Below are 26,457 nucleotides of genomic sequence, written 5' to 3' on the forward strand. Positions count from 1 at the left end.
TTCACATACTCATATTTCTTTTTAGAAGTTAAGATTTATTAAGATTATTCTTATGACTTCTATGAACTAATGAACCATTGCTTGTGTTAGGGTGATTCCCTTCTCTAACTCTACAATTTATTTTGGGAAGACTCCCTAGGAGAAATTTTGGTCTCTGTGCTTGCCCTTGAGGTTAAGGAAGGAGAGTGAAGTTATCAACAGTCCTCACTAAGGGAAATTTCTGTTACATGACATTGAAAATAGGAAATGGACTCTCTAATTTTATGGGCTCAACTTCTAACCAATTGGGAGGATTGTCTGGCAAAACAAAACATTATTCCCCATTCATTCAAGAATATTTCTTGAGCATCTACTATTCACCAGGCATTACGTTAGTGTAATGAAAAAAATAACACTTTCAAAGAATTTACAGGAACCAGGGAGAAGGTAGGGTACAATCAGACACATAGCTCAAATGCCGTAGATTGGCACTGCTCTATGGAATTTTTAATATTCTGTGACAAAATTGGAAGAGTGATATCAATGTGGTTAGATTTTTTTTTCATGAAACTAAATTTCTTATTTTAACAGACTCTTCTTATTTATTAGTTTTATTCTTTTTACTTTTTAGGTGTTACGATAGACTGTAAGGTCCCTGAGAGCAGGGTGTATGTGTTAATGGCAGTCTTGACAAAATGTTTCTACTTGGCAAAATTAAAGTTAACATCCCTGTGGTTTGCTAATTTTCAGGGAGAAATTTCCCTTGCCTACAAAAATCTAAAAGCTTGTGAACCACTCACTGCCCAAAACTTGATAATCAGTGTTTTGTTTTTTTAAACGTATCAAGGTGTTTATCAATTGTTTATGTCCCAGCACTATCTTCTGAATTCAAATTCTTTCTTTTCGACATGCATCCTTTCAGAGTTAATTTAGCAAGAGACTCTTGTTCCTTTTTTTTTTTTTTTTAAGATTTATTTATTTATTTTAAAGAGATGGAGGCGGGGGAAGGGGCAGAGGGAGAGGGAGACACAGAATCTCAAGCAGACTCCCTGTTGAGCACAGAGCCTGACATGGGGCTCGATCTTACGATCCTGAGATAATGGCCTGAGCTGAAATCAAGAGTTGTATGTTTAGGGCGCCTGGGTGGCTCAGTCGTTGAGCGTCTGCCTTCGGCTCAGGTCGCGATCCCAAGGTCCTGGGATCGAGTCCCGCGTCGGACTCCCTGCTCAACGGGAAGCCTGCTTCTCCCTCTCCCACTCCCCCTGCTTGTGTTCCCTCTCTCGCTGTGTTTCTCTCTGTCAAATAAATAAGTAAAATCCTAAAAAAGAAAAAAAGAGTTGGATGTTTAACTGAATGAGCCACCCAGGCAGCCAGGGACTCTTGTTCTTCACTGTTTAAAAATGTATCTTTTACCCTCATGTTTAAAATGATATTTTAGTTGAATATAGAATTCTAGGCTAACATTTATCTTATCTCAGCATTTGAAGGTATTAAGTTCATTGTCATCTGGACTCCATATATGGAGGCTGATGAAAAATCATTTGTCAGTCTAATCACTGTTTCTTTGTGTTAAAGTCTAGTTGCTTTCAAGAGTTTGTCTTGGCTATAGTGCAGTTTCACCACTGTATCTAGGTGTTCTTTTATTTATCTACTTGCGGCTCATGCTTTGAATTTATATCTTTCTTTGATTCTGAAAAATTATTATATAATTTATATAATATATATATATAGTTATATAATTAGATTTGTAATATACAACTTCCCCATTCTTCCAGAACTTCTAATCAACTTATATTAGATATTGTCACTCTAACCACCATGTCTCTTAAATTCTTTTCATATTTACCGTATATTTTTCAATTGGGGTGCTAATCTTTCTGCTTGTTCACGTCATGGTGGACTGTTTCCTCATGTTGTTTGTTATTTTCTCTTCAAGCTTACCTTCAGGGAATCCTGTTTTTTCATAGAGCATCCTGTGCTTCCTGAGTTGCAGAAGTGTAGCTTCGTGCATTTGTTTCTATCATACATCCCAAGGTTTCACTTGGTTTTTGTTTCACTAGTTTTCATGAGGATCTATTTGGTCAGCACCATGTATCGAGACTGTACAAAGTCATACTCTGTTTTTATGTAAGGCACAAGCCTAGAGCTTCAATTTCTCATGTGTGCCATTTTTTCCCATCCAAAGCAAAGGGCAGACACTTACTTGTCATTTCCATTTAGGTATTTCTTCATAGTAGAAATGACGCGTACCTCATACCCAAGGTGATGTCTCCTATCCTAACATGGAAGACATCAGCTCAGCAGCTTGCCATTTGAACTGAAACTCCTCTTCATTTCTGGCATATCCCTACCTTCCTTTTTTTTGTTCTATATACACAAGTTTTCTGCTGAAATGTAATAAATGCATTCTGTGAAAACCCCTGCATTCTGTAAAACCACTTATGAAGAAAACAGGATTTATGGGAAAAATAAGCTTAGAGCAGACCACTGAAAACTTAGGTAATTTCATAGCCAGAAAACTTTGTACTATTAAATCTCTGCGTTTGATCCCAGCACCCCTAATCAGTTGATCCTTTGTAGCCTTAAACCCCATGGCTTGTGATGCTTTCTCCTTAGAGACGTAGGTCTTTGAGGATATCTGCCTTCAACAGACACTATTTTCATAAAAATTAAGAATTGGATTCAAGGTATATCGTCTTTATCAGTCAATCTTTAAAAAAATAACACAAAGGATATATAATTATAGATTCTTCATTTACCCTCATGATTGTAATAGATTGTTTAAAGCTTTGGGAATGGAGCACTAAGTGATCTACTACATCCAATAAAGATCCTTCTTTGGACTTGCAGGTTTTTTCTATGAGACTTTATATAATACTATAGATTTTTTCTTTGTGAGAAAGCTCACCTGAACTTCACATCATTAAGGCACTAGGAAACAATCATATATGAACAAACAAGACTTATCATAATACTGGCATCATTCCACAGTCTGTTACTATACCCATGTGCCTTTTCATCACAGAAAAACATGTTGTAGCTAAATAAATGATATTTAATTATGTTTTACTCATTTTATTGCTCTGGCATTTTCTGCTTTTATACCTGGAAAAGTGATTGTATTTACTGTTTGTCATGTTTTTGAAACTGAAACTCTTCTCCTAGACATTAAAAAAGCAAGTTACATAAAGGACTGGAGACAAAATATGCATGCCAACTTAGAAGAGAAGTCAGTTGAGTAAATGGATAAAAGCTGGGGGGAGCAGATTTGAGTTCAATGTATAGAGAAGTCTTCCAAAAGTCCGAACCGAACAATGATGAAATAAAACTGAATCTCCTATTACTGAAGATACTAAAGCATACATTTCACAACTTCTTAGTAGCAATGTTGTAGGCAGGAAAAAAAAAAGGAACTAACACTAACACTTTTTCAGGGTATACAGTCAACTACTATGCAAGGCATATTCATATTTGTATCTCACTTAATCATCACTAAAATCTTCTCAGAAAGTTTGAGAAATGTTATGTTCAGAAAGCTTTAGCAATTTGCTTCAATCTTAACTAAACCTGGATTTGAATCAGCTCTACCTGATATTAATGCCCAAAGTATCTCCACACAACTAAACTACTTTCCCATTTCTCTTAAGTGCTCCACAACTGAATAGTCACTAGCCAATAAGAAAACGTTTACTTGTATTCTAATGTCATATAAAAATCTCACTCAATCTTCATAATACCTTCTTATTCTTTACCTGTATTTTAAAGGAAGATATCTCCAAATTAAGACTATTATGTACTAATTCATAACATATACACTCATTATATGAACTTAGACATCAACTTATATATTATTATTATTGGAATTTCTGAATGTAATAATACCTTGTATTTGGATTTTTTAAAAGATACTGTAAACATACTCCTCAAAAGTATTCCATGGTCTTCCAAGAGACAAGACATTTAAATATTCCTACTTGTTTAAAATTTTAATATCCACTCCCAGACTTCTAGTCTATTTGGTTTTTCAAATGAATGACACTGTTTGCAAACATTAACAATAAAAAAATAGCAAATATAAGTAATAATAAAAATACATATAAGGGTTGTAGTTTTAAAGTAATTATCTAAAGTAAAATAAAGTATCTGATATTGAGAAAACAAGTTTGTAAAAAACTGAACTAGGTCTTTGTTTATCAGAATAGAATAATTGATTATTTTACACTCAAAAAGTCTTTCAAAATAATAAAAGAAATTGTAATTATCTTTTCTAATGTTTTCATAACTATATGTTTACACAACTATAGCTCTTAAAAGATACTAAAAAATGGGAAGAAGAGCCTTTTGATTTAACTGGGAAAATTAAAATTAGCAGTTGACACAGGTGGGAAAGAGAAATCATAAAACTAGCAAACGATTTTATAATTATTATATCATTAAGGAAGGAAAACTATACAAAGAGAAAACAGGCTCTTTAATGCTAGTTGGTTTTTGTTTTTTTCATTTTTTTTTAAGCAAATGTAAGGATCATAGAAGAAACATACACACATTTTCTGCCCGTGGGAAATCCTAAACCCTATGCCATCTTGGGTCTTTGGTTCTGAATATGAAACATTTTCTTTGTCCTCATTACCCTATCAGTAACATCTCTCAACAGCTGTTTGCAATAAAGGATCCTGACAGCCAAGGGGGAGAGCAGAGCCTGAAGAGGTCAGAAAGGAGCATCAGTGATTAGAAAGGTTACTTATCATGGTATCACATAAAGGAAAACTGAAAACCAACATATGGTGACCCCGTGGCCTGGCTCCAGGTGTTTAGTAGCCATCTGAAGAAACAGAATAACGTACACTTATTTCAGCTTTAAATAGGTTAATCCTATTATGTGGGTAATTTAAATACAAGAGATCTTAGAAAGACATATATTTTTGTTATATATATATATGCATACAAATATATATACATACATATACATGTGTACACATATATGTATAACAAAGAACAAATCTAGGAATGCAAGTTACATAATTATCAATTTGAAGAGGTTAAAAAAATGATTAAATGGTTTTGAAAAATACCTCTAAGCAGCAAACCCAAAGTAAAAACAAGTGATCTTTAAGAATACAAGTAATTTCGGACCTAAAATTTGGGGTTGAAATTAAGAAAAATAAAAGCAAATCAACTTCTCGTTGAGTATATGCCTAATAAGTATATATGGTTAGACTCTGAAAGAATATTGAAGTGCTAAAATAATTCCATGAATATTATTTCCATATCAAACCACACTGTAGAATATTTACACCACCTTAAAATCTGCAAGGAAAGTGGTTCTACAATCTTCCTCAGTACAACATTCCAATATATAATAACTTGAAATTCTTTAATCTACAAGCTTCCAGCTGTAAAAATTAAGACAACTGTTTTTTTTTTTAATGCTCTTGGTAGGGAAGGAGAACAATCTGTTACCAGCAATCAAACTATAATAAATGTTCCAAAGCCTGACTATGGTTTTAAGGCCAACATTTAACCTTCTTTTTTATAGGCTACTCAAATTCTATTTCTTTAAACTTCCCTTATATGTACTTCTAAATATTTCACTATCATCCTTTCCCAAGTTATCTGCATCTCTTAAAAAAAAAATTGGGTAGGTAGCCAACAATTCCCTAAAAAGACTAATAGTCTTTTTATTAGAATGATTTTCAAGTAGAAAGCAATAATGACTTGAATCTTAACTAATTGGTGGTGATAAAATAATAAACAAAAGGGAGTAAGCATGAAAACATTAAAAACTTGAGTCTGAGAGACAAAATATGTCAGGTTTTATTAAGTACTCTCCAGAGGGAGGATACACTGATTAGACAACTCGACTATCTTATCTCCAGCAGATTACTCTGCCTACAAATAGCTATAATTCAGGCAGATATAGCTTGATGGTATTCTTATTATAGTTATTAATTAACATGTTAATAAAAATAATTTATACCATCCTATATCTTAATTCTATGCTTACCAAACAACCTTTTGATAACAAATTGGCCTACTGGGTAGATTTCCTTAGGTGAGAAAATGTGCACATTTCACTAGAGTTGACTAAATATCAACTGTACTTTGTTACTATAATTTAATAAATCCAGTTTTATATATAAACCTATATACTCATTGTGATCTTCCATTTCTAATATTAGATCCTAAAAATCTCTCATCACATAAAGTATGGAACAAGTATGGCATACTTAGCCACTTATAGATTATTCTCTCATTAATCCTTAATTGATGATCTGTAAGTAAAATAGTGTGTGACACAAACACATTTCCCCTGGAAAAATTCAAAATTAATGAGAAGGCTTAAAATTCCCAAAGTTATGTCATATTTTCTTTTTGTATGTTCTGTTTCCACCACAATACCCATGGTTCTGCAACCTTTATGTCAAAATTATGGAATTTCTATACATAAACACTTTCATTCATTTCATCTCAGAGTTATGGTGCAGTACCTTCCAGCATGAAAAGAATATATTTACATTTACATAGAAAAGCAAGGGCATTGCTACAAGGGAGTATCAACTGTGGCAGAGCTGCTTTAGGACTCTGTGTAGAATGTGTTTGGAGGAGAAGAGAAAAGGAGAGGGAGGAAGACAGATCACTTTGTATTAAGTCTTCAATTTTCCAATATGGTTTCCCTGGATTACAGAATTACATTGGTTTCCTAAGACACAATATGTTGTTGAAATTCTGTGATTTTTCTGCACACCAATACCCCTCTTGGTCTCATTCATTAAAACACCTTCAATAGTTACCCATTGCTCTTAAGATAAAAACCTAAAATTCTTAACACAGCGTATTAGGTGCACACAAATTTGGGCCCTAACCTCTTTTTCTATCTCATTTATATAGTACTTGCTTTGAGAGCTACAGCAACACTAGCCTTCTGTCAGCTCTTCAAATACACAAAAAAGTCACAAAGGTCTTCTCCCACTATCTCTTCACCATATAATTCTTCTCACTCATTTATTGAATAAATATTTTTTGAGCTCATACTATAAGGTAAGCATCATGCTACTCACTATGTAAACAGCCATGAACAAGGCAGGTGGGATTCCTACTCTCATGGAACTTATGTTCTGTTATAACTATCAGTTCATTCTTCCAACAGATATTTATTGAGCACTACCATGAGCCAGGCTCTGTTCTATGTGTTATGGAAAGAACAGGGAATGAAATAGGCAAAATCTCTATGCCATGGAAAAAAATCTATTCTAGTAGGAAAAGCAGATGAAAACAAGATGAATTAGCAAAATATACAGTATGTTTAAAAGTAATAAATGTTAAGGAGAAAAATTAAGGAAGGAAAATGACAGGGAGTGTGTGTGTGCATGCATATGTGCATGTGTGCACACACAATTTTACCTAAAATTGTTAGGGAAAGCTTTACGTAGAATATCACATTGAAATAATTAACAAGTAATCAAATAAGCAGAATGATTATGGCTTGAAATGACTTCTATGAAGGAAATAAAAATCATAATGTGAAAGAGAAAAACTGGGAGAAGTCTTTATCTATAGATGCACCAGACAGGCCTGTCTGAAAAGAATACTGAGCTGACACTAAAGGATGTGAATGAGTCAAAATGGGGGCCTTGGAATATCTTCATATGCTCCTCAATTACAGATGACTTAGATTCCCCTACAGAACTACCAGCGTATCAACTATAGAGGACTGGTATAATGAATGACACAGATATTCATAGAAGAAAGGGAAATGTTTACTGAATGTCTGCCAGGTGCCAGGTAAAGAAAAAACACTTTGATGCCTGTCGTACCTTTTGCCATCCGAAGTTCACAAGAATGAGTTGGCTGCTGTTCCCTGGAAACAGTGTCTGAGTAAAATCTATCAGTCAATTCAAGGTCATAGGTAATAGTTAATGGTGAGCAGAATTTTATTTAAAATATTGTTTCATTGTAAAACCATGTATTAGATCATGTGTTTCCATCTGGGATTTAGAATACATGACCCATTGATAAAACATTGTTCAGTTCTACATTAAAGTAAGCAATAACAATGTATAACATACTATTATGCATTTATGTGCTAATTTGTAAGTCTATGTGAACAGTGACAAACTTCATATGTAATAAAAATTTCCCATAAATTAAACAAAGCTATGGTAGCTATAAAATTTTTCTTATATCATCCTGGGCCTTAAATCTACTTTTTCATGAGCAACCACCTCTCTCTCAAAACCACTTTATTAAGGTATAATTGACACGCAAAAAGCTCTACACAGTTAATGCATACAACTTAATGAATTTGGAGACATGTATACATCCATGAAATCATCACCATACTATGCCCTAAACATATTCATCACCGCTTCTTCCCATCCTATGTATTATTATTATTGTGTGTGTGTGTGTGTGTGTGTGTGTGTGTGATAAGAACACTTAACATAAGTTCTACCCTCTTTGCAAATTTTTAAGTACACAATTGAGTATTGTTTACTATAGTTACTCTGCTGTACACGTAGATATCTAGGACTTATTCATCTTACATAAATGAACTTTGCATCCTTCAACAAGTACCTCCTCATTTTCAATTTTCCCCAGGTTTCCCCCTGGTAACCACCATTTTACTCTCTGCTTCTATAAGTTTGACTATTTCAGATTCCGCATATAAGTGGTATCATGTAGTATTTGTACTTCCCTGTTTGCCTTATTTCACTTAGCAGATTCATCCATGTTGTCACAAATGTCAGAATCTCCATCTTTGTAAGCCTGGATAGTATTCCATTGTAAGTTCTTACATTTTCTTTATCCATTTGTCAGTGGACAGCTTGCTTCCATGTCTGAGCTATTTTGAATAATGTTGCAATACATTTGAGAATATACATATCTCTTTGAGACGCTGATTTTAATTCTTTGGGGTATACACCCAGAAGTGGGACTACTGGATCATATGGCATTTGTATTTTTTTGTTTTTTTGAGAAATCTCCACACTGTTTTCCATAGTGGCTGCATGACTTTACATTTCCACCATGAGTGCACAAGTGTTCCCTTTTCTCCACATTCTTGTTAACATTTGTTTTCTTTTGTATTTGTTTTTATTTATTTATATTATAACCATCCTAAGAGGTGTGAGGTAATAGCTCATCCTGGTTACAATTTGCATTTTCCTGATGATTAGTGATGTTGAGCACCTTTTAACATTCCTATTGGCCATTTGTATGTCTTCTTTTAAGAAATGCCTATTCAGTTCTTTGCCCATTTTTTAATTGGGTTATTTGGGGTTTTTATTTTGTTTTGTTTTGTTTGTTTGCTATTGAGTTGTATGACTTCCTTATATATTTTGGACATAAATCCTTCATCAGATACATGATTTGCAAATATTTTCTTCCATTCCATAAGTTGCCTTTTCATTTTGTTGACTGTCTCCTTTGTTGTACAGAAGCTTTTTAGTTTGATGTAGTCCCAATTGTCTATTTTTGCTTTTGTTGCCTATACTTTTGGTGTCACATCTAAGAAATCATTGCCAAAATCAAGAAGGTTTTTCCCTATGTTTTTTTTCCAGGAGTTTTATAGTTTTGGGTCTTATATTTAAGTCTTCAATCCATTTTGAATTATTTTTTTGTGTATGGTATAAGATAAGGATCCAGCTTCATTCTTCTGCCTGTGGCTGTCCAATTTTCCAATACCATTTACTGAAGAGACTATCCTTTCCCCATTGTGTATTGTTGGCACCCTGGTCAAAGATCCACTGATAATATATGCATGGCTTTATTTCTAGTCTCTCTTCCATTCCATTGGTCTATATGCTTGTTTTTATGCCAGTACCATACTATTTTGATTACTGCAGCTGTGTAATCAGCTTTTGAAATCAGGAAGTATGATCCTGCCAGCTTTGGTCTTCTTGCTCAAAATTACTTTGGCTATTCAGGGTCTTTAATGGTTCCATGTGAATTTTAGGGTCGTTGTTTTTTTTCTTCCATTTCTGTTAAAAAGTGTCATGGTAGCAATCACCAATTGACAGTTACCAGTAAATTATGTAGTGGATATTGTTAACCTACAGTGAAACAGTAAGTATATATGAAAACAATGTTTAGGGTATGATTTATAGCGATAGGATAAAGAAATGTAGAGTTATGTTTGAGACTGAGTCCTGAATTAATCTGCGTTTTTTAAGAGAGCAGGCAAAAGATCACCCATATCCCCTACAATACATAGGTTCATTAGTGAGTTTCTTCCTAAGTTGAAACTTATTATTATTACTGTAAAATGTTTTTGTTAATCCACTTTTAATGATTCTTTTCTGCTAAAGAAAGAGGAGACAAATGGAAGTGGAAGAGGAGTGAGACAATAGATTCTACAGAACTTTATAGAGAGCAGTTTTCCTCTAAATATGAAAAAAAAATGTTTTTGGACATTTTTATTTGCAATGCAGTTTCATCCAGCACCCTTAGAACTTGATGATGCAGCTAGCAGATTTTTTAGATGATCTGGTAGGATCTTGTTTTGTCTGTTGCTCATCTGTACTTGTACTTTGCCTTGAAGAGGTCCTAACTATTTACATAGGGAAAAATATATATATAACTCAAATCCAACACTGAGGGTCTCACACACTTGAGAATTTAAAACCCTGAAAATAAGTTTAGGGAAGCTCTCCAGACCACCTCTCTCCCAAAAAAGACTGGGATAAGACAGAGAAATTTTTTGTTGTTGTTGTTTTTTAAGAAGACATTTAGATGGTGATTAACATAATAAAAATATTCTGATTAAAAAAAGAAGATATTTAGAAACAGACATCATTTGATGAACACTGATAAAAAGTATCTCCTGAAATAAAATATATGTTTATTTTATTAAGATATTTACTACATCTAATAGAAAATGGAAGTAAATTAGACCTTTTTAAATTTTTATTTTTACCTTGGGGTAGGTAAATCACATTCTGTATTTTAGTTTCACCATCTATAAAATATTAATAGGTAATTACAATTTTTATCAAAGTTAGTCTGAAGTATCTCAGAAAAAGGTACAACATAAATACCACAAACCATACATCATTTATAAATTACTATATTATACAACTATCTTACTCTGTATACTGTTTTGTTCTTTGCATTTATAACCATTACCATCTCCTCACTACTTCTATTGGAATTTAGGAATACCTGGAAAACATAAATGGATGATATACAAGGATAACGGTAGAAAATGCTTCCTGAAGTTGAATAAAAATTAAAAATTTTCATGTAAATTCCCCAATATAACTGACATGTATATTGATGAGCCTACTCACAAAGAATTCCAGCAAGATTTTTTGTAACTGCAGATAAAATCACTGGGAACCCCATCAATGACCACATGATAACCAAAGTGGAAGAGATAGCAAGTTGATCACTGCTGCAGCAATGTATCATCTTTAGTTGTTTAAAATCTTCCCTGGCATCATTAGAGATGTGCTTGTTGAAAGAGGGATCACTTCCTGATGTTCCAACACCAGAAGTATCCCCTCACTAAAAGGCTACCGTGCTCTTCTAAGCCTCCAGTGCTTGTGTTCAGTGACAGCTAGCTATAATCATGGCTGGTCTGCTTTCCCTTCAGCTACTATCTGAAGTATGACCTGTTTACCTGAACGGACTCCTACTGTCAAAGCCACTACTGTTTTCTAAAGTAGTATTTAGAATCATTTAAAACCTTAGCAATTCACCAGATAAAACATGATGTGTCTTTGGGTGCTGTCAATTGTGTAAAACCAATTTTTCAGGCACAAGCTTAAGAGGTGGGAGTGACTGTAAAGAATCTATTATGCGAAAAAAAAAGAATCTATTTTGACTCAAGAAACTTTGATAGTAATATATAGCACTTTATAAAAAGGTAGCATAAGCATTTTCATATAGTACATGAGTCTAAGAAAACCATTTTGCTGCAAATCAAAGTGAAAAGATTAATGACAAAATATGTGAAATTGTATAGGATTGTAAGATGCTAATGTCTCTCCCCAAGTTTTCCAAATTTTATTTTATATCTATTAAAAAAGCTTTATAAACACAACACATAAAGAAATAGAATCTAAAAGCTAGATATAAGAGGGCACCTGGTTGCCTCAGTCAGCTAAGCATCTGACTAAAGCTCAGGTCATGATCTCAGGGTCCTGGGATAGAGCCCCCCCTTGGGCTCCCTGCTCAGCAGGGAGTCTGCTTCTTCCTCTGTCCCTCCCCCTGCTTGTGCTCTTTCTGTCTCTCTCTCTCTCAAATAAGTTAAAAAAAACTTTATTAAAAAAAGCTAAATATAAGGAACATAAACTGAAAATACACAATTTTGCAATTACTATTTATCCTACTTCACTTCAGATCAACTAGTCTGAAATAAATGAGATATAACAGATAGAGAGATAGGATAATCAGGTGAAAATTTTTATTAATTACTGAAGAAAGAAAAGATGCATCCGTAGATCCTGTAAAACTGATAATATAAATTATGTAATATGAAAATACATAGATGCAATTAAAACTCAATTTCCAATTAAAAAAACCTAAAATGTAGATTAACCATTTCACTTCCTAATAAAGAAATGAGATCACAGATAAGAACAACAGAAAATCTGTAATCTCATTTGATCTTGGATTTCAACCTACTAAGCTACAAATATATAAAAAGACCATAATTGAAATTTGATCAACATTTTCTGTAGGAAAAAGCAACCCAAGAAAAAAAGAAACTAAAATCTTTAGAAATAATAACAGAAGACTCTATCTGAGAGACAAGAAAGACCAAAGTTTTACTCAAGGCTTTAGATATTTAGATAGTTGCACACAATCTTTAAATCTGTTGCACAAAATGTGCTACCAAAGCCTACCATGAATAATAATATATTTGTCACCCAAGGGATACTTTAAAAAATCACTTTCCTTTGTACTGTACCAAGGGGAATAACTGGTACAGTACCATGTGTATACTGTTTAGTATATCTATCTTAAGACTGAATTCCTTTTTTTGTTATTATTTTTAAAAAGGGATTTTAAACACTATTTGCATAAAAACAGAAACCAAGCCTTTAAACTTATGTTTTAAACCTGAATTTTTCTTACAACTTGTCATTTAAAAATCCTATTTTCATTCAGCATGTTTACACTGTGTACCTGCTACGAACATGTCTCTATACTAAACACTGATATCTTTCTCAATGAAACTTTAAATTATTTATATATATAATATTATTTATTTGATTTTAATTTATACTTTCTAGTACTGAGTCATTTCAAGTTGCTTCATCCACAGCCCACTTTTTTAGGCACACATGAAGGGTCAATTATGAAACCTACATTTTTTTCCACAGGAATTTTCCTTGTTTTTCTATTTGGGTTAATGTCATCTTGTCCCCACTCAGTTGTTGTGTTAGAATGTGGGCAGTGAATGAAGCAACCTGAAATGACTCAGTACTAAAAAGTATAAATTAAAATAAAGGCTCCAAACCAATGTGAAAATTCCCTTAAACCCAATTATTAGAGTATCAGAAAAGGCTGGGAGAGGGTAGTTTTCAAAAGCATAACATTTCAAAAGTTGACATTATAAACTCAGGACTTAAAAAAGAAATAAATTAGAAATTATTAAAATTCTACTTGTATTCCTCACAAGACATTTGAAACTTGAGATTACTCAAGTATTTAGAAATAGATATTAGACAAATGGTATCAGAAAAAAGGCAGTGTGCCAAAGGCCATATTTAAATGAATGATGTTATCAAAGGTAAACTGCACTCAGTAAAAATCTAACTTAATATTTGTGTCATGAAAGAACACATATAAATGACTAAACATAAGGATTAAGACTTCTTACCCCATATTTACATTGGCGGGATGTTGCTCCATATTGGAAACGGCATTGCTCATCAGCATCATACACCTGACCTGGGGCCACAGCTGGATAAAGAAAGTCACGCTTGGGAGGCTCATTATCAAGGCAAGTACCACGGCCTGAACTGTTCAACATAAAGGATCAAAGGAAATTAGGTACACTATGGACTATTTCCATCACAATTATGAAACCATGTGTTGAATTCTTTGTTTTAATAACTTAATGCATGAAAAGCAATAATCTCTACCAATAAATGGTCATATAGCAAAACAGAATAACTTTACTGAAATGTGAATAAGAGCTCCAATTGTTTTTTCCAGCACCAAGACACAATAAAAGCATCTCAGACAACAATCTGAAAATGTCATGTTGGCCTTAAAACACTGATTTAAACTAATTTCTGAAGGAATCAAAACAGAATTTCATATTACTCTAAGCTTCTTGTTTGTTTTCCATGAAAATATAACCACATCTGGTAGTAGAATTAAAAACATAAAATGTGGAAAATTAAAAAAAAAAAACCACCACCACCATGGTTGTAATTCTTAAAAGACCTAATCTATATACTCCTCTAACTTGGGCAGAACAATAGATGCTGTAGTAAGACATGTCCAAAGGTTCTTGAAATATTTCACTAATAAATGGGCAGAATGACAAATGAGGCCAAGATCCAAAGTTCTCTCAAGTATATTAGAAGTGTTTAGTCTCTCAAAAATTTCATATTTCATCTAGGGTCATCAGAGTTGGAAAAGAGAATGTTCTCCTCTCTGCAATTTCTGCTTTTCAAAGTATGCTTGCACTCAAACATAATATTTTAATTCAGTGGAACAAATAACATAAAGATCGCCAAAAGCCAGACAGAATACCTTAGTTTAAAGAGCTTTATACTTTGCTAAATATAATTGTTCATTTTTTTAGTCAGTGTGCATAAAATAGGACAGATGCTTTTTTACTTTCATTTCACATGTGAGTAACTTAGAATTTTTAAAGAATTCCTATGCCAACATTTAAAAATTTTTTCCAACATTCCTGTCAATTGTGCCAGCACTTGTGTTTTTTTTTCCAAATCTTTTCCATCCACTTTGCCAAAGGAAAATAATTTCACAAGTAGAAGTTCCTCAACTATTATTTAGGACGGTACAAATTTTCATTTATAGATAAGTAAGAAAGAGCCATGCATAATAATGAGTTTCATATTCACTTATTATTTTGTCGTATTTCTTAAAATGTAAAAGTTAATTTGCTATATAAAAATGTGTATTTGCACAGCAGCAAATTAATACGTTTTTAAAAATTGAACCATACTACTCATAAGGTGCTAGATCAAAAACTCACGGGGCAGAACACTGTCTTCTTTACACCCTTTCATTTACGCCCCTCTTGATTGGTTTTTCACCAATAAAAATATTTAGATGGAATAATAAATGTGTTACTAATATAAATGAGTTTATTATTGGCTATTATAATCATTTCGCTTGTCACTGTTGAAGGTATTTAACAGAAAACACCTTTTTTTACCCAGCTATCCAGTTTTCACGACAGAACGCTTTTTACTTCCTATTTATTTACTTTTAAAAATTTACATGCACCTCAGTAAGAGAAACTCTTTCCAGATGAACTTTTAAAATAGCAAGCTCTTTTTATTTTATTACATAAAATATCTTTAATCTACATAGATATGCAAATTTTAGGCAAATGCAATTCTACCAGTAAATTCAAAATTTTATATTAAGATTAATGATAGAGGTCAAATGTGAAAAGTATACAGAAAGAAGACAATTTTGATAAAATGTAATATTCATGAAATAAATCAATTAGCAGTTTAATCCCATAATTTTTCTTCCAAAATATGAGTTTCATCTCCACCTACAACAAAATTATAGAAGTCTTTATGAAAGGATTGAAATATGTAAAAAAAAATCAAGTTAAGTACTACTATAAATCAATGGGAAAAATTCAAGTACAGGGTCCCATAGGCAAAAATATTTGCCGATAGCATAACAAAGCAAGTATATGATATAGTCACCTAAGTAGTGTTAACTCAAAAATCTATTAAAAACTATTATACATAATAACTTGCTGATATAGAAAATTAACCAAAAACCTAGAGGAAGTACTATATGGACCCCCCCAAAAGAGGTTAAGAATAGATACCCTGGGGAAAAATTCTTTTCTGATAGCAAACTGAAATTTGGCTTAATCCAGAATAAAGAAAGAATAATTGCTTCATCTAAAGTTCTTGTTCCCAGGTATTGATGAGTTCTAATCATGGTTCATGTTCTTTGAAAAATACCCAATCCAACAACCATTGGAAGGGCCTCTAGACAATAAGGCATGCACTGTGGTCACCTGTGGACAAAGTCTTCTGATAAGGTTTATTCCGAAAGTGGATTTTTGTTTCAATTTTTTCTAAGTATTTACTGCTTTGTATTAATGTAGAATTAAATATCTAGATAAGCCTTATTCTCCTTTTCTGTATATTTTCACAGAAGAATAAAACACTGTATGAAATAAAATAGAAACAAAAAATAGATCTTTATTAAAATGGACGTGTATTTAGGAATATGGCATCAACAAAGGCCTTTTGAAATGGGTTTGGCGATAGTATTGTACAAACCACTAATGCTTACATGTCAAATGTCTTACCTATTATCGGCTCTGGGAAAACAAGGGTAGGGATATGATTTAAATTGTTTCTACATTTTGGGTAGAAAATGTACTATATATTTTTCTTCTACTAACCATGTTTGATATGTATAGTAAAACCTGGATGAAACTATTTGGGGGGTGTGGCAGTTTTCATATTTTAATTCTTAACTGGAAGTTAAGTGACACAAATATTTTTTGCATAATGTTACTAAAATTTCCTGATACTTTCAAGTACGTTAAATCTCTAGATCATAATTATTTTAATTAACTCTTAGAAAATAATAATTCTGGATATTTCCATGCCTCTGAGTCATCAACTGCCATTATGAAATACCACAGATGTAAGTATATAAGGTAGAGGACATGGATCTGAGAGATGTATATTTAACCCTAGAAGTGTTTTTTTCCTCTTAGAAAATTCCCAAGAGCTCAACCCTAATCACACCCCTCACTTTCTCCAGAAGAAGTAACTAATATTATGACTTTTAATATAATTATTTCCATGCTTTTTTTTAGTAATTATTCATCTCTCAATTATGAATCTGCCTATTTTTAGACTACATAAAAGGAGTCATACCGTAGGTTTTCTTTTGTGACTTTATTCTTTCATTCAATATTATGAATGTGAGAAACATCCATGTTGATATGTATAGCTGTAGTCTGTTCATTAATATCGTTAATATTCCATTTAAGACTATGGCACAATTATTTATCCATTCTTCTATTAACAAACATTTGCATTATCCTTAATTTCTGAAAATTGCAAAGTATGCTGATATGAACATTTTTGTATAGGTCTCCTGGTACAAATATTTTTTCGTTTCTCAACATTATTAGATGAGTTATTCTCTTATATTTTGTAATTGCATCCATTTAACAAAAGGGAGATATGAGTAATTGTTATTAAATCTAGGGTTCTAGCTAATTAATATAACCATACAATTCTTCTGATGCTGAGTCTAGTGTTATTTATGCTACTCTTATCAAAATAATAATAGTAGTGGTGTTATATATAAATCTTCCTGATTTTTCTCATCAAATGGCACTTTTAAGCATAGATGGTCTGTGCTTTGGTCATATGCAAATTTTTCCACTCAGAAAACAGAAACCTTACTCTAATAAATTAAATGAAGAGCACTGTTAGCTTCCATCTATGAGATACTATTATAACTTATTGTTATTAAGTAGTGATATACTTGTCCCGAGCAAAACTATATACATAAAAAGTAGAACTCTATTTCCATAGCAGCATACATTTCACTACTAAAAGCCCAATCTTTATTAATATCTACAGCAATAAAGATGATAATAGACTCTACTTTTGCTTATGCATCTAAGACAGAAAAAATGTGTATTAGCTTGAGAACATGCTTTTTCCTAGATTATGAAATTCTTAGTAAATCAAAGTATATTTACATTTCCAGAAATCTTTGCAGCATGATAGCAAAATCATATTTCATGTATTCTACCTCTAATTTAGAGAAGTCTTATTTACATAGTTTGAAAATTAGCCTTAAAATGGGAACATGAGCCAGAGTTGAATCTTCAGCTAACATTTACAGATCCCTATGTAAAATATGCACCCTTGGCTTTGTTTCCAGAACACATGAGCACATTTTCCTAATTGCAGTTTTAGATTTTTTACTTAAACAATTATACTATAAAGTATAGACCTTCAGCCTACAACACAGTGGGTCAATCTAAAAAATAAATCTTTCTATATAACCCTATACATATCTTAACAGTCTTTTAACAACAACAACAAAAAGTTAAAATTTAATGCCAACTCCTATTTTTTGCCACAAAACTGTGCTCATACACCTAAATCAAACAAAAATGAATTAGACTGTATTATCTATGGCAAGTCAAGTGTCTTACCTACTAGGTTATTGTAAACTGCTTTATCAGTCTTCACAAAACAATAACTACCTTCTAAAATGAGTTCCTCTAAGTCAGACCTTTCTCTCTTGCCCTCTGTATGACTGGGATGCTTGAAGAGAACTGAATTTGAGGCTTCCAACAAACACCATACTGCTAATGATTTACTCCACTATGCTCTCTTCTCCATGTGTAATTATGACTTATCAAAGATTTTTATGAGTTAGGGCAAAGTCCCCAAAACATGCCTGATAAATGGAAGGAGGAGAAACCTGTTTTGCTGTTTCTTGGGCTCCATATAAAAAGAGGGCCCATCTATGAAACTCATTTCCATTTAAATTTGACCTTCAAAGTTAATTGCTATAGAGGAAATGTGAGTGTCTTAGTTATCCTGTTCATCTTATATCACTTTCCTTGTAGCTCTTTCTTTCTAGTTCATCTTCTGCCATAATATTGCCTTTCTTTTATTCAGCTTCCATCCTTTCTGTGAAAATGTCTAGTCTGTATTTAATTTGGAGCTGTAGGAAATTTTGCTATGGATCTCTGACAGTTCAAACAATTTAACAGACTTTAATTTAAATAGAGAAAGAGTTGATTCACAGAGGCTCCAGAATTTTTTGAAAACTATATGAAATTACTCTGTACTACCACTAAGTGGTGGAAAATGTATGAAAAACTGGCCTAAACTACTTCTGGCTGCCTTCCACTGCCTGGTAAATTAGCCCATAGTCATCAATGAGTGTGAGCCATAATACCAGGTTCATCTTTCTCTATTTTCTAAATAAATAAGTAAATAAGTCCCGCAGGCAGATAGGAAGGACACTACCTGCAAAGCCGTCGTCGAAAACATCAGAAGCTGGCATAACACGTCCATTTTAACGGAAATGGGTTCTTTATTATTTAATCAGGACGGCTTCTGGGCGATTCATGAACCACTTATTGAATCACCGAGTTTAAGAAATCTGAAAAAAAATATTGGGAGTTGGTAAAACACCATCTCCTGATTGATCAATAGCACCTAGTGTTTCAGAAAGACACGAGAGACTTTACTCTATTGGCATTTAAAGGCCATGGAATTGTTTTCAGTTGAACATAGTGAATAGTGAATCTCTGTAAATAATAGAAAGCTCATTGTTAGAATCCACCATCATCTTGGGCCTATACAGTCACTAAGTAAAGAAAGGTATGCATTTTGTTGGCTGGGTTGTAGTTCCTAAACAATTCATCTTTCAAGATTTCTTTTTCTTGAGAAGAGAAACTAAAATAAAATGTTAGGAGTCTTTTTGAGCCAACTATAAAACATAAATGTAACCTCACTCCCTGATCAAAATATCACTGGATTTTTAAAAATATCACACATAGCTGTTAAAGCAATTAAGCCAACTGTATTAATAAAAAGGAACAAAGAAAATCAAGAAAGTTACTATTATGTCTTTGTGCTCCAGTGAACTGACCTTTTTAAAGGGTGCTGTGTTTAAAAAACCTTATTGCTTGGTCAGATTATAATCAGAGTTGTTTAGTTTATTATTAAAAAGGGGAAAAAAGCCAACTTTCCCCAAATCTCTACCCATTGTCTTTCATATCTACCTTTTACTAATGGCTTTTACTGTGTGAGCATTCCCATGAGGATGCACAGCAGAATTTTTTTTTTACAACAGAAATATTTTTATAAAATACAGGATAAATAAGCCCTTTAGAACCCTGTCAACACTAATCACGCTTACATACAAAATGCAGAGGCAATAAGGCTTAAATAATGCTTTTTGGATTAATTCTTTTAATTAATTCAGTGGAACACTTTATTGCAACTAGTAATAATTTTACATCTCTCACCAAATCTGTGGTGGTTTCTTAACAGTAATTAGTAATTTAGGGATTCCCTTTCCAAGTATTTTAACAGCCTTAATATAGTTTCATCAAGGCAGGGTCTGGCAAGACCTCAAAACTGGTCCTTGTATTAAGTATACAAAGATGGTCCTAGCAAATAGGCTGGGCAAAATAAACAGATAAGGGAGAAAGAAAATTGGTACTTGAAAAAAAAAAAAACATAAGGAGAGAAGACTTCAAAAATGCACAGGCATACTGAGCATATTATACAGTTTGTCTTTCTGGTGATAGACACTAAGATTCCATTATAAAAACATGAGCCAAGTCAAAGGAGAAATTCCAGATCTGGCTTGATTTCTGGAGAAAGCAGATCTTCAACAATGTTTAAAATTTAGGTAATATGATCTCATTAAAAACATCTTGGAAAATGATAATGCTAGGGCTTTGTGTTAAAAACCACCAAAAGATGTCAAACAAACTTTCTGTCGTCTATCTTTATAGCCTTCAACCCAGTTTTGGCATGAGGTAAAGTACAGTGTTATAATTACCTATTACTAACATTAAAAATTTTTAGGTTATGGCATAATTATTCTGAGGAACTACCTTCTGATATGAATTTCCAATTCCTTCTATTTCATTATTACATTAATTAATTTAAAAAAGGCCATTTTAAACATTTATCTTTTGATCTCTGATTGATGAAATCGTTGTGCTAGGTGATTTAAAATCTCTTGTTTGGGGTTTTAAAAAAATACATAATTTTAAGTTTTCAGAAGTTTCAGCTATTAGCAGATATGAGCCAAACATTAATAAATAATATTACCTTATATAACCTATCTGAATTTTGAAAGTTTTAGACCATTGTCATATAAATGTGAACTCTGAACAGTTTTTAAAAAGAATTTCTGTAGTTCACATGTGCTTTTTCTATGATTCACTTTTTCACAGAATATTTAATCTCTCCTCCCCCCCAAAAAAATGGCACAAAACAGCTGAAAGTAATGATAGAGCAATAAGGTTTAAAGCCTCGATATTATTTAAAATAATATCTATCACTTAATGAATGTCTACTGTGTTTCATATACATTATAACATTGTACATAATTATATATATACAAAAACCTGAAGATGTATGTATTTAACATGTGAGGTCACTGAAGATTATGAAAGGTCAAGTAACATGCCCATGGTCACACAGTTAGAAAGTAAGACCTAAGTCTGTAAGTTTCTAAAGTCCAATCCTAAAGTCCTATGCAGGTGAGATGTGAAAGAATATCTGCTTTCATAAACATAGTTACACCTCAGCTAATTTATTTATTTCACATTTAAGTAACCAGACTCTTAGAATATATATTAAAAGATCAGCAAAGAAGTTCTCAAACTGCAGAAAAGATGAGTCACATAATAAATTTTCAAAGACAAATTTTCATTTTCTCATTTTCATTTGCTGGGTGTTTGGTTTTTTGTTGTTGTTGTTTGTTACTATTAAATACTTCAGCATTCCTAAAAAAAAACTTAGTTTTTTCAACAACAAAATGAAATATATAATCACTGAATTAAAGTTTGGCCTATACACTATTAAGCTGTGTAAATCTAAATTCTCTCTGACATTGTTTCCCATTTATTGAACATTTCTGACACTCACATCATCAACCCCCACTTATAGCCTTGCTCCAGATTCTTTAATCTACCAAGTTCTGCTTGAGTATGAAGGAAAAAATTTGCCACAACGATATATTAAAGTATTTTGGGAACAGCCTGAAATATCACCCTATAAAAGTTACTCATTATGCAGTTTGAAGCACTACATATTAGGCTTCTACCAATGGCTTACTTCTGGAGCAATTCATCATCACTCTCCAGAGATTACTTACTCTAGAAAGCTGGTGATATAGTCTCGACTGCAGGCAGACCAGGAAAAAGGATTGGTATTTGCAGTAATGTGAGCTGCCATAAGTTTTGCTGCTTCATGACCTTTCGTCCCACAAGAATTTCCAATTCCATCATGGTTCATACCAAAACTGTTTTAACAAGGAAGAAACATAAGAAACATAAAAGAAAGAAATAAAAAAAAATAAAACAAATGAACCCCAATATATCCTTTATTTCCTTATTTGATCATTTGTTAGCCTTATCAACATATAGCTTCCATCAAGATCCTCTAAGGAAATACAGGATTAAAGTTAAGGAGACTACAGAATAATTCTATGATGCAATTTATTTTTAAATCTCTTTAATTGATCATATACTTTCAAATATTAACTTACATGATACAATCTTTCCTTGAACAGATAAGGAATATATATTAATTCTCACTTTATAGGTATGAAAAACTGAGATTTAGCAAAGATAAATGACCTATTAAAGATCATACAGTTAGTAAGTGTTAGTAGAACCTGCCTGTTAACATCCTAGAGGTCATGCTACCTCACTATGCTGAATCTAAAAGAGAATTATAAAAATGTAGTTATAATCCATTGAGTTCTAGGTTAAAGGTCAAATACAAAAATCATTTTTCTTATTAATATAGATAAAAGAGAATTCAACACATATGCAATTTATGTTTGTATGTGTATGTGTGTTTTCAAAACACCTTTTGAAAAATCTTGATACATTTAAAGATTATGATTATAGAGTTTTTCTTTACCTCGGTTTCCCTTCATTATTCAAAGCTTGTCTTTGCCATTTCCCCCCGTGTCCTATAGCCATGCTTAGTGCCATTATTAATGTGATATAAAAACATATCTCAATGATAAATCATAAATTTTTTCTATAAATGATATGAATATGAATAAATTTTAGTCTTTCTCCACAGATAGACAAAAGCTTTCACTATTAGTGAAAAAATAAAGTTATGTGTCCATTGTGACATCCTAATAAATATACCATGATATGTGTTCAAGGAAATAAGTAATTTGTGTGATAAGAGTATAAAACAGATGAGGACAGTTGCTGGAGAAAAAATTGGAAAGGTACTTGAGAAGAGAGAATTACAATAAATGAAAGTAAATAATAATTTTGGCAGTGCAGAGACACTGAAGATTTCTGAGCAAGAGCAACTTAAGATTTCAGAGCAGGAGACTATGGAATTGATCTATATTTTAGACAGGTCATTATAGTAATTCTATGGTGGAGACATTGGAGTGGCAAGAGAATGGAGGCAGGGAAAGCAGATCATTACCAATTGAGAAATGATGTAGGTCTGAAAAGGGCACTGGATAGAGAGGTGGGATTATATTTGAGATATGTTTAGGAAGCTGAATGAATTGGTCTTCATAAGTACAATATAAAAGAGCCATAATAAAGATATATCATATGTGGGGCAAAGAGATGAAACTAGTAATTCACATGGAGGAACGAACATAAGCAAAGAAAGAGAAATATAGAAGAGTGTTTATCCAGAGCCCTAAATTAAAACACCAAGTAACCCACCAAAATGACCAAAAACTAAATACACCAGTATTTAGTCTTCTTATTTGACATCAACACACTGGAATCGGTCTCTTTGAATGATCTTCTAGGAACATGATGGTGGAGTTTACAGTTTATAGAATTAGATATAATTCTGTCAAAACAATCAGCTGCAGAGTTACATAGAAAGCTCTGTAATGTAAATTTATAATTCAATAAAAAATATTCTATACTTCTCTCAAAGGCTGATGCTATCATGTGAATACTATTGATTCTTCTCAAATGATGATAGCTTTAAAAAAATTATTTCCTTTTAGCAGCAGCCTTATACATATGCCTGAGTCATATGAATTCAGACAGGTATAGGCAGACACAGATGGCTTTAAGAAAATTATTTTCAAGATCTTCAACTTCCTTATGTATTCTTTTCTAAAAAAAAAAAAGTCAAGCTTCTCCTTTTTAAATCTTATTTCTCCTACCTTATAAAAGAGAAACTTATCCTTTACTCATCTATAATTTTACAATGGTTCATTGCCTTGGGGTCTAAAAATGTGGGTGTCAAGAAGAGACAATCAGAATCATTTTGTATCAGTGTTGAGAAAGAGAATGATTTTAATGATTGAATGACATATGTAGTTTCTTGTTTTCATCAAGTTTACAAGAGAATAGAATCAAATGAATAGTCAATGGGTTGTTAAAATTTTTTTTGATGCTAGATCACCATTGGTTATGTTCTGACAAATAATTCAAAAGGAGTTCAAAGAACTGAGTGATATTTCTACAATGAACTCTTTTCATCTATTTATGTGAACAAATTTTCTCAGCATTCAAATCTATAAAAACAAAATCAAAGAGTTGAATTGATACTCAAATTCTGCCTCATTCTAGCAAGAGAGACAAATACAGCAATTGAAAAAATATAACTAAAGGCACATTTTCTATAAAACTTTATTTTTAGATTCTATTATTTACTAAAATATGTAAAATGCACATGCTTCTCTGATCAACAATTGGCTAACAATGACTGTAATGTAATGAATATGTAACCAGAGACAATTTTTCCCTTTATTATTACAGGAAATTTTGTAAATGTAATTGCAATTTATATACATTTTTGTGATAGAGATATGATATAATTAAAATACTTTGAAGTATAAAAATATATTTTTTAAAAATATATTAAGAAATACTAAAATATAGGGTGCCTGGGTGGCTCAGTTGGTTAAGAGACTGCCTTTGGCTCAGGTCATGATCCCGGAGTCCCGGGATCGAGTCCCACATCGGGCTCCCTACGCAGCAGGGAGTCTGCTTCTCCCTCTGACCCTCTTCCCTCTCATGCTCTCTCTCATTCTCTCTCTCAAATAAATAAATAAAATCTTTAAAAAAAGAAAAAAAAGGAAAAAAAGAAATACTAAAATATACATCAGGATAGATTCTGGTTGGGAAAGAAAGACTAAACATATTGAGTTAAAAGAGGGAAAAAATAATGTAAATTTTGACTATAAAACAAGAACCTGTTCACATATTTTTTAAATGCATAATGAAAGTTACCAAGATGCTATGGCATTTAGATTCAATTGATATATTTAAAAGAGGCATACAAAATTTTATTTTTTTACATGCTAATATTTACAGTGCTCTAGAAATTGTATCCTTTGCAATTAAAAGGTTGAGACTGTGTCATTTGTGACAACATGGGTGGACTTAGAGGATATTATGCTAAGTGAAATAAGTCAGACTAAGAAAGACAAAAACCGTATGATTTCACTTATGTGTGGAATCTAAAAAAAACAAATAAATAACAAACAAAAAGCAGAATCAGACCTATAAATACAAAGAACAAAGTGATGGTTGCCAAACGGGTAGGCATATGGGCAAAACAAGAGAAGGGGAGTGGGAAATACAGGCTTCCAGATATGGAATGAATAAATCAAGGGAACAAAAGGCACAGCATAGGGAATATACTCATACTGTAATAGAGTACGGTGTCAGATGGTAGCTATGCTTGAGTGAGCATAGCATAATGTAAGAACTTGTCAAATTACTATGTTGTACATCTGAAATTAATGTAACATTGTATGTCAACTATATTCGAATAAGATTTTTTTAAAAAAAATTCATGAATTCAAGTACATAAAGGAGGAAATCTTATAAGTTCTATGTCTACTAACAATCTTTAGGTGTCAAATGCAGATAGCTATCTTAAGGACTTCGGTTTCAGTTGCCTAGAAGAATGTATATTTTTGTAGCTTATATTTCAAATATAAGAAACCCCAAAAATAACCTGACCAATGTTAAGAAGTTCACTTACAGGGACACAAAGTAAAATGGGAGTTTACAACTGCTATTCATGACATCAACTTCAAAAGATCCCTCTAATAGGCTAATCAGGCTGAAGCAGAAGATAGATAGATTATATATATATATATATATATATATGCATATATATATATATTTAAAGATAAGTTCCCTCAGTCAGTCAGAGAAAGGCAAATACCATAAGATTTCACTCATTTATGGAATTTCAGAAATAAAACAGATGAACACAGGGGAAGGGGGAGAGAAAGAGAAAGAGAGGGAAGAAAACCATAAGAGATTCTTAACTATAGAGAACAAACTGAGAGTTGATGGGCTAAATGGGTGATGAGTATTAAGGAGGTCACTTGTAGTGATGAGCACTGGGTGTTAGACATAAGTGATGAATCACTAAATTCTACACCTGAAACCAATTTTAACATATATATTAACTAACTAGAATTTAAATAAAAACTTGAAATAAAAAAATAAAATAAAATAGATAGGTTCCCTGCTGAGGAAAGTCTATCTCAGTGAAGAGTTGGTAAAAGAAGTGAAACTCATTAGTGATC

The 26,457-nt window shown here is 32.4% G+C and overlaps 1 protein-coding gene across 1 annotated transcript in view; it reads right to left on the reverse strand.

The window, feature by feature from the left end:
- ADAMTS6 (ADAM metallopeptidase with thrombospondin type 1 motif 6) overlaps positions 1-26,457 on the reverse strand; it is a 295,386-nt gene that overhangs the window by 105,576 nt on the left and 163,353 nt on the right. The window contains exons 9-10 of the mRNA XM_027606633.2: positions 22,054-22,200; positions 13,808-13,949 (exon numbers count right to left, since the gene is read on the reverse strand). Coding sequence (XP_027462434.1) covers positions 13,808-13,949; positions 22,054-22,200 — 289 coding nt within the window. The remainder of the gene's footprint in view (positions 1-13,807; positions 13,950-22,053; positions 22,201-26,457) is intronic.

This window comes from Zalophus californianus, chromosome 5 (genome assembly GCF_009762305.2).
Source record: "Zalophus californianus isolate mZalCal1 chromosome 5, mZalCal1.pri.v2, whole genome shotgun sequence".
Lineage (NCBI taxonomy): Eukaryota > Metazoa > Chordata > Mammalia > Carnivora > Otariidae > Zalophus > Zalophus californianus.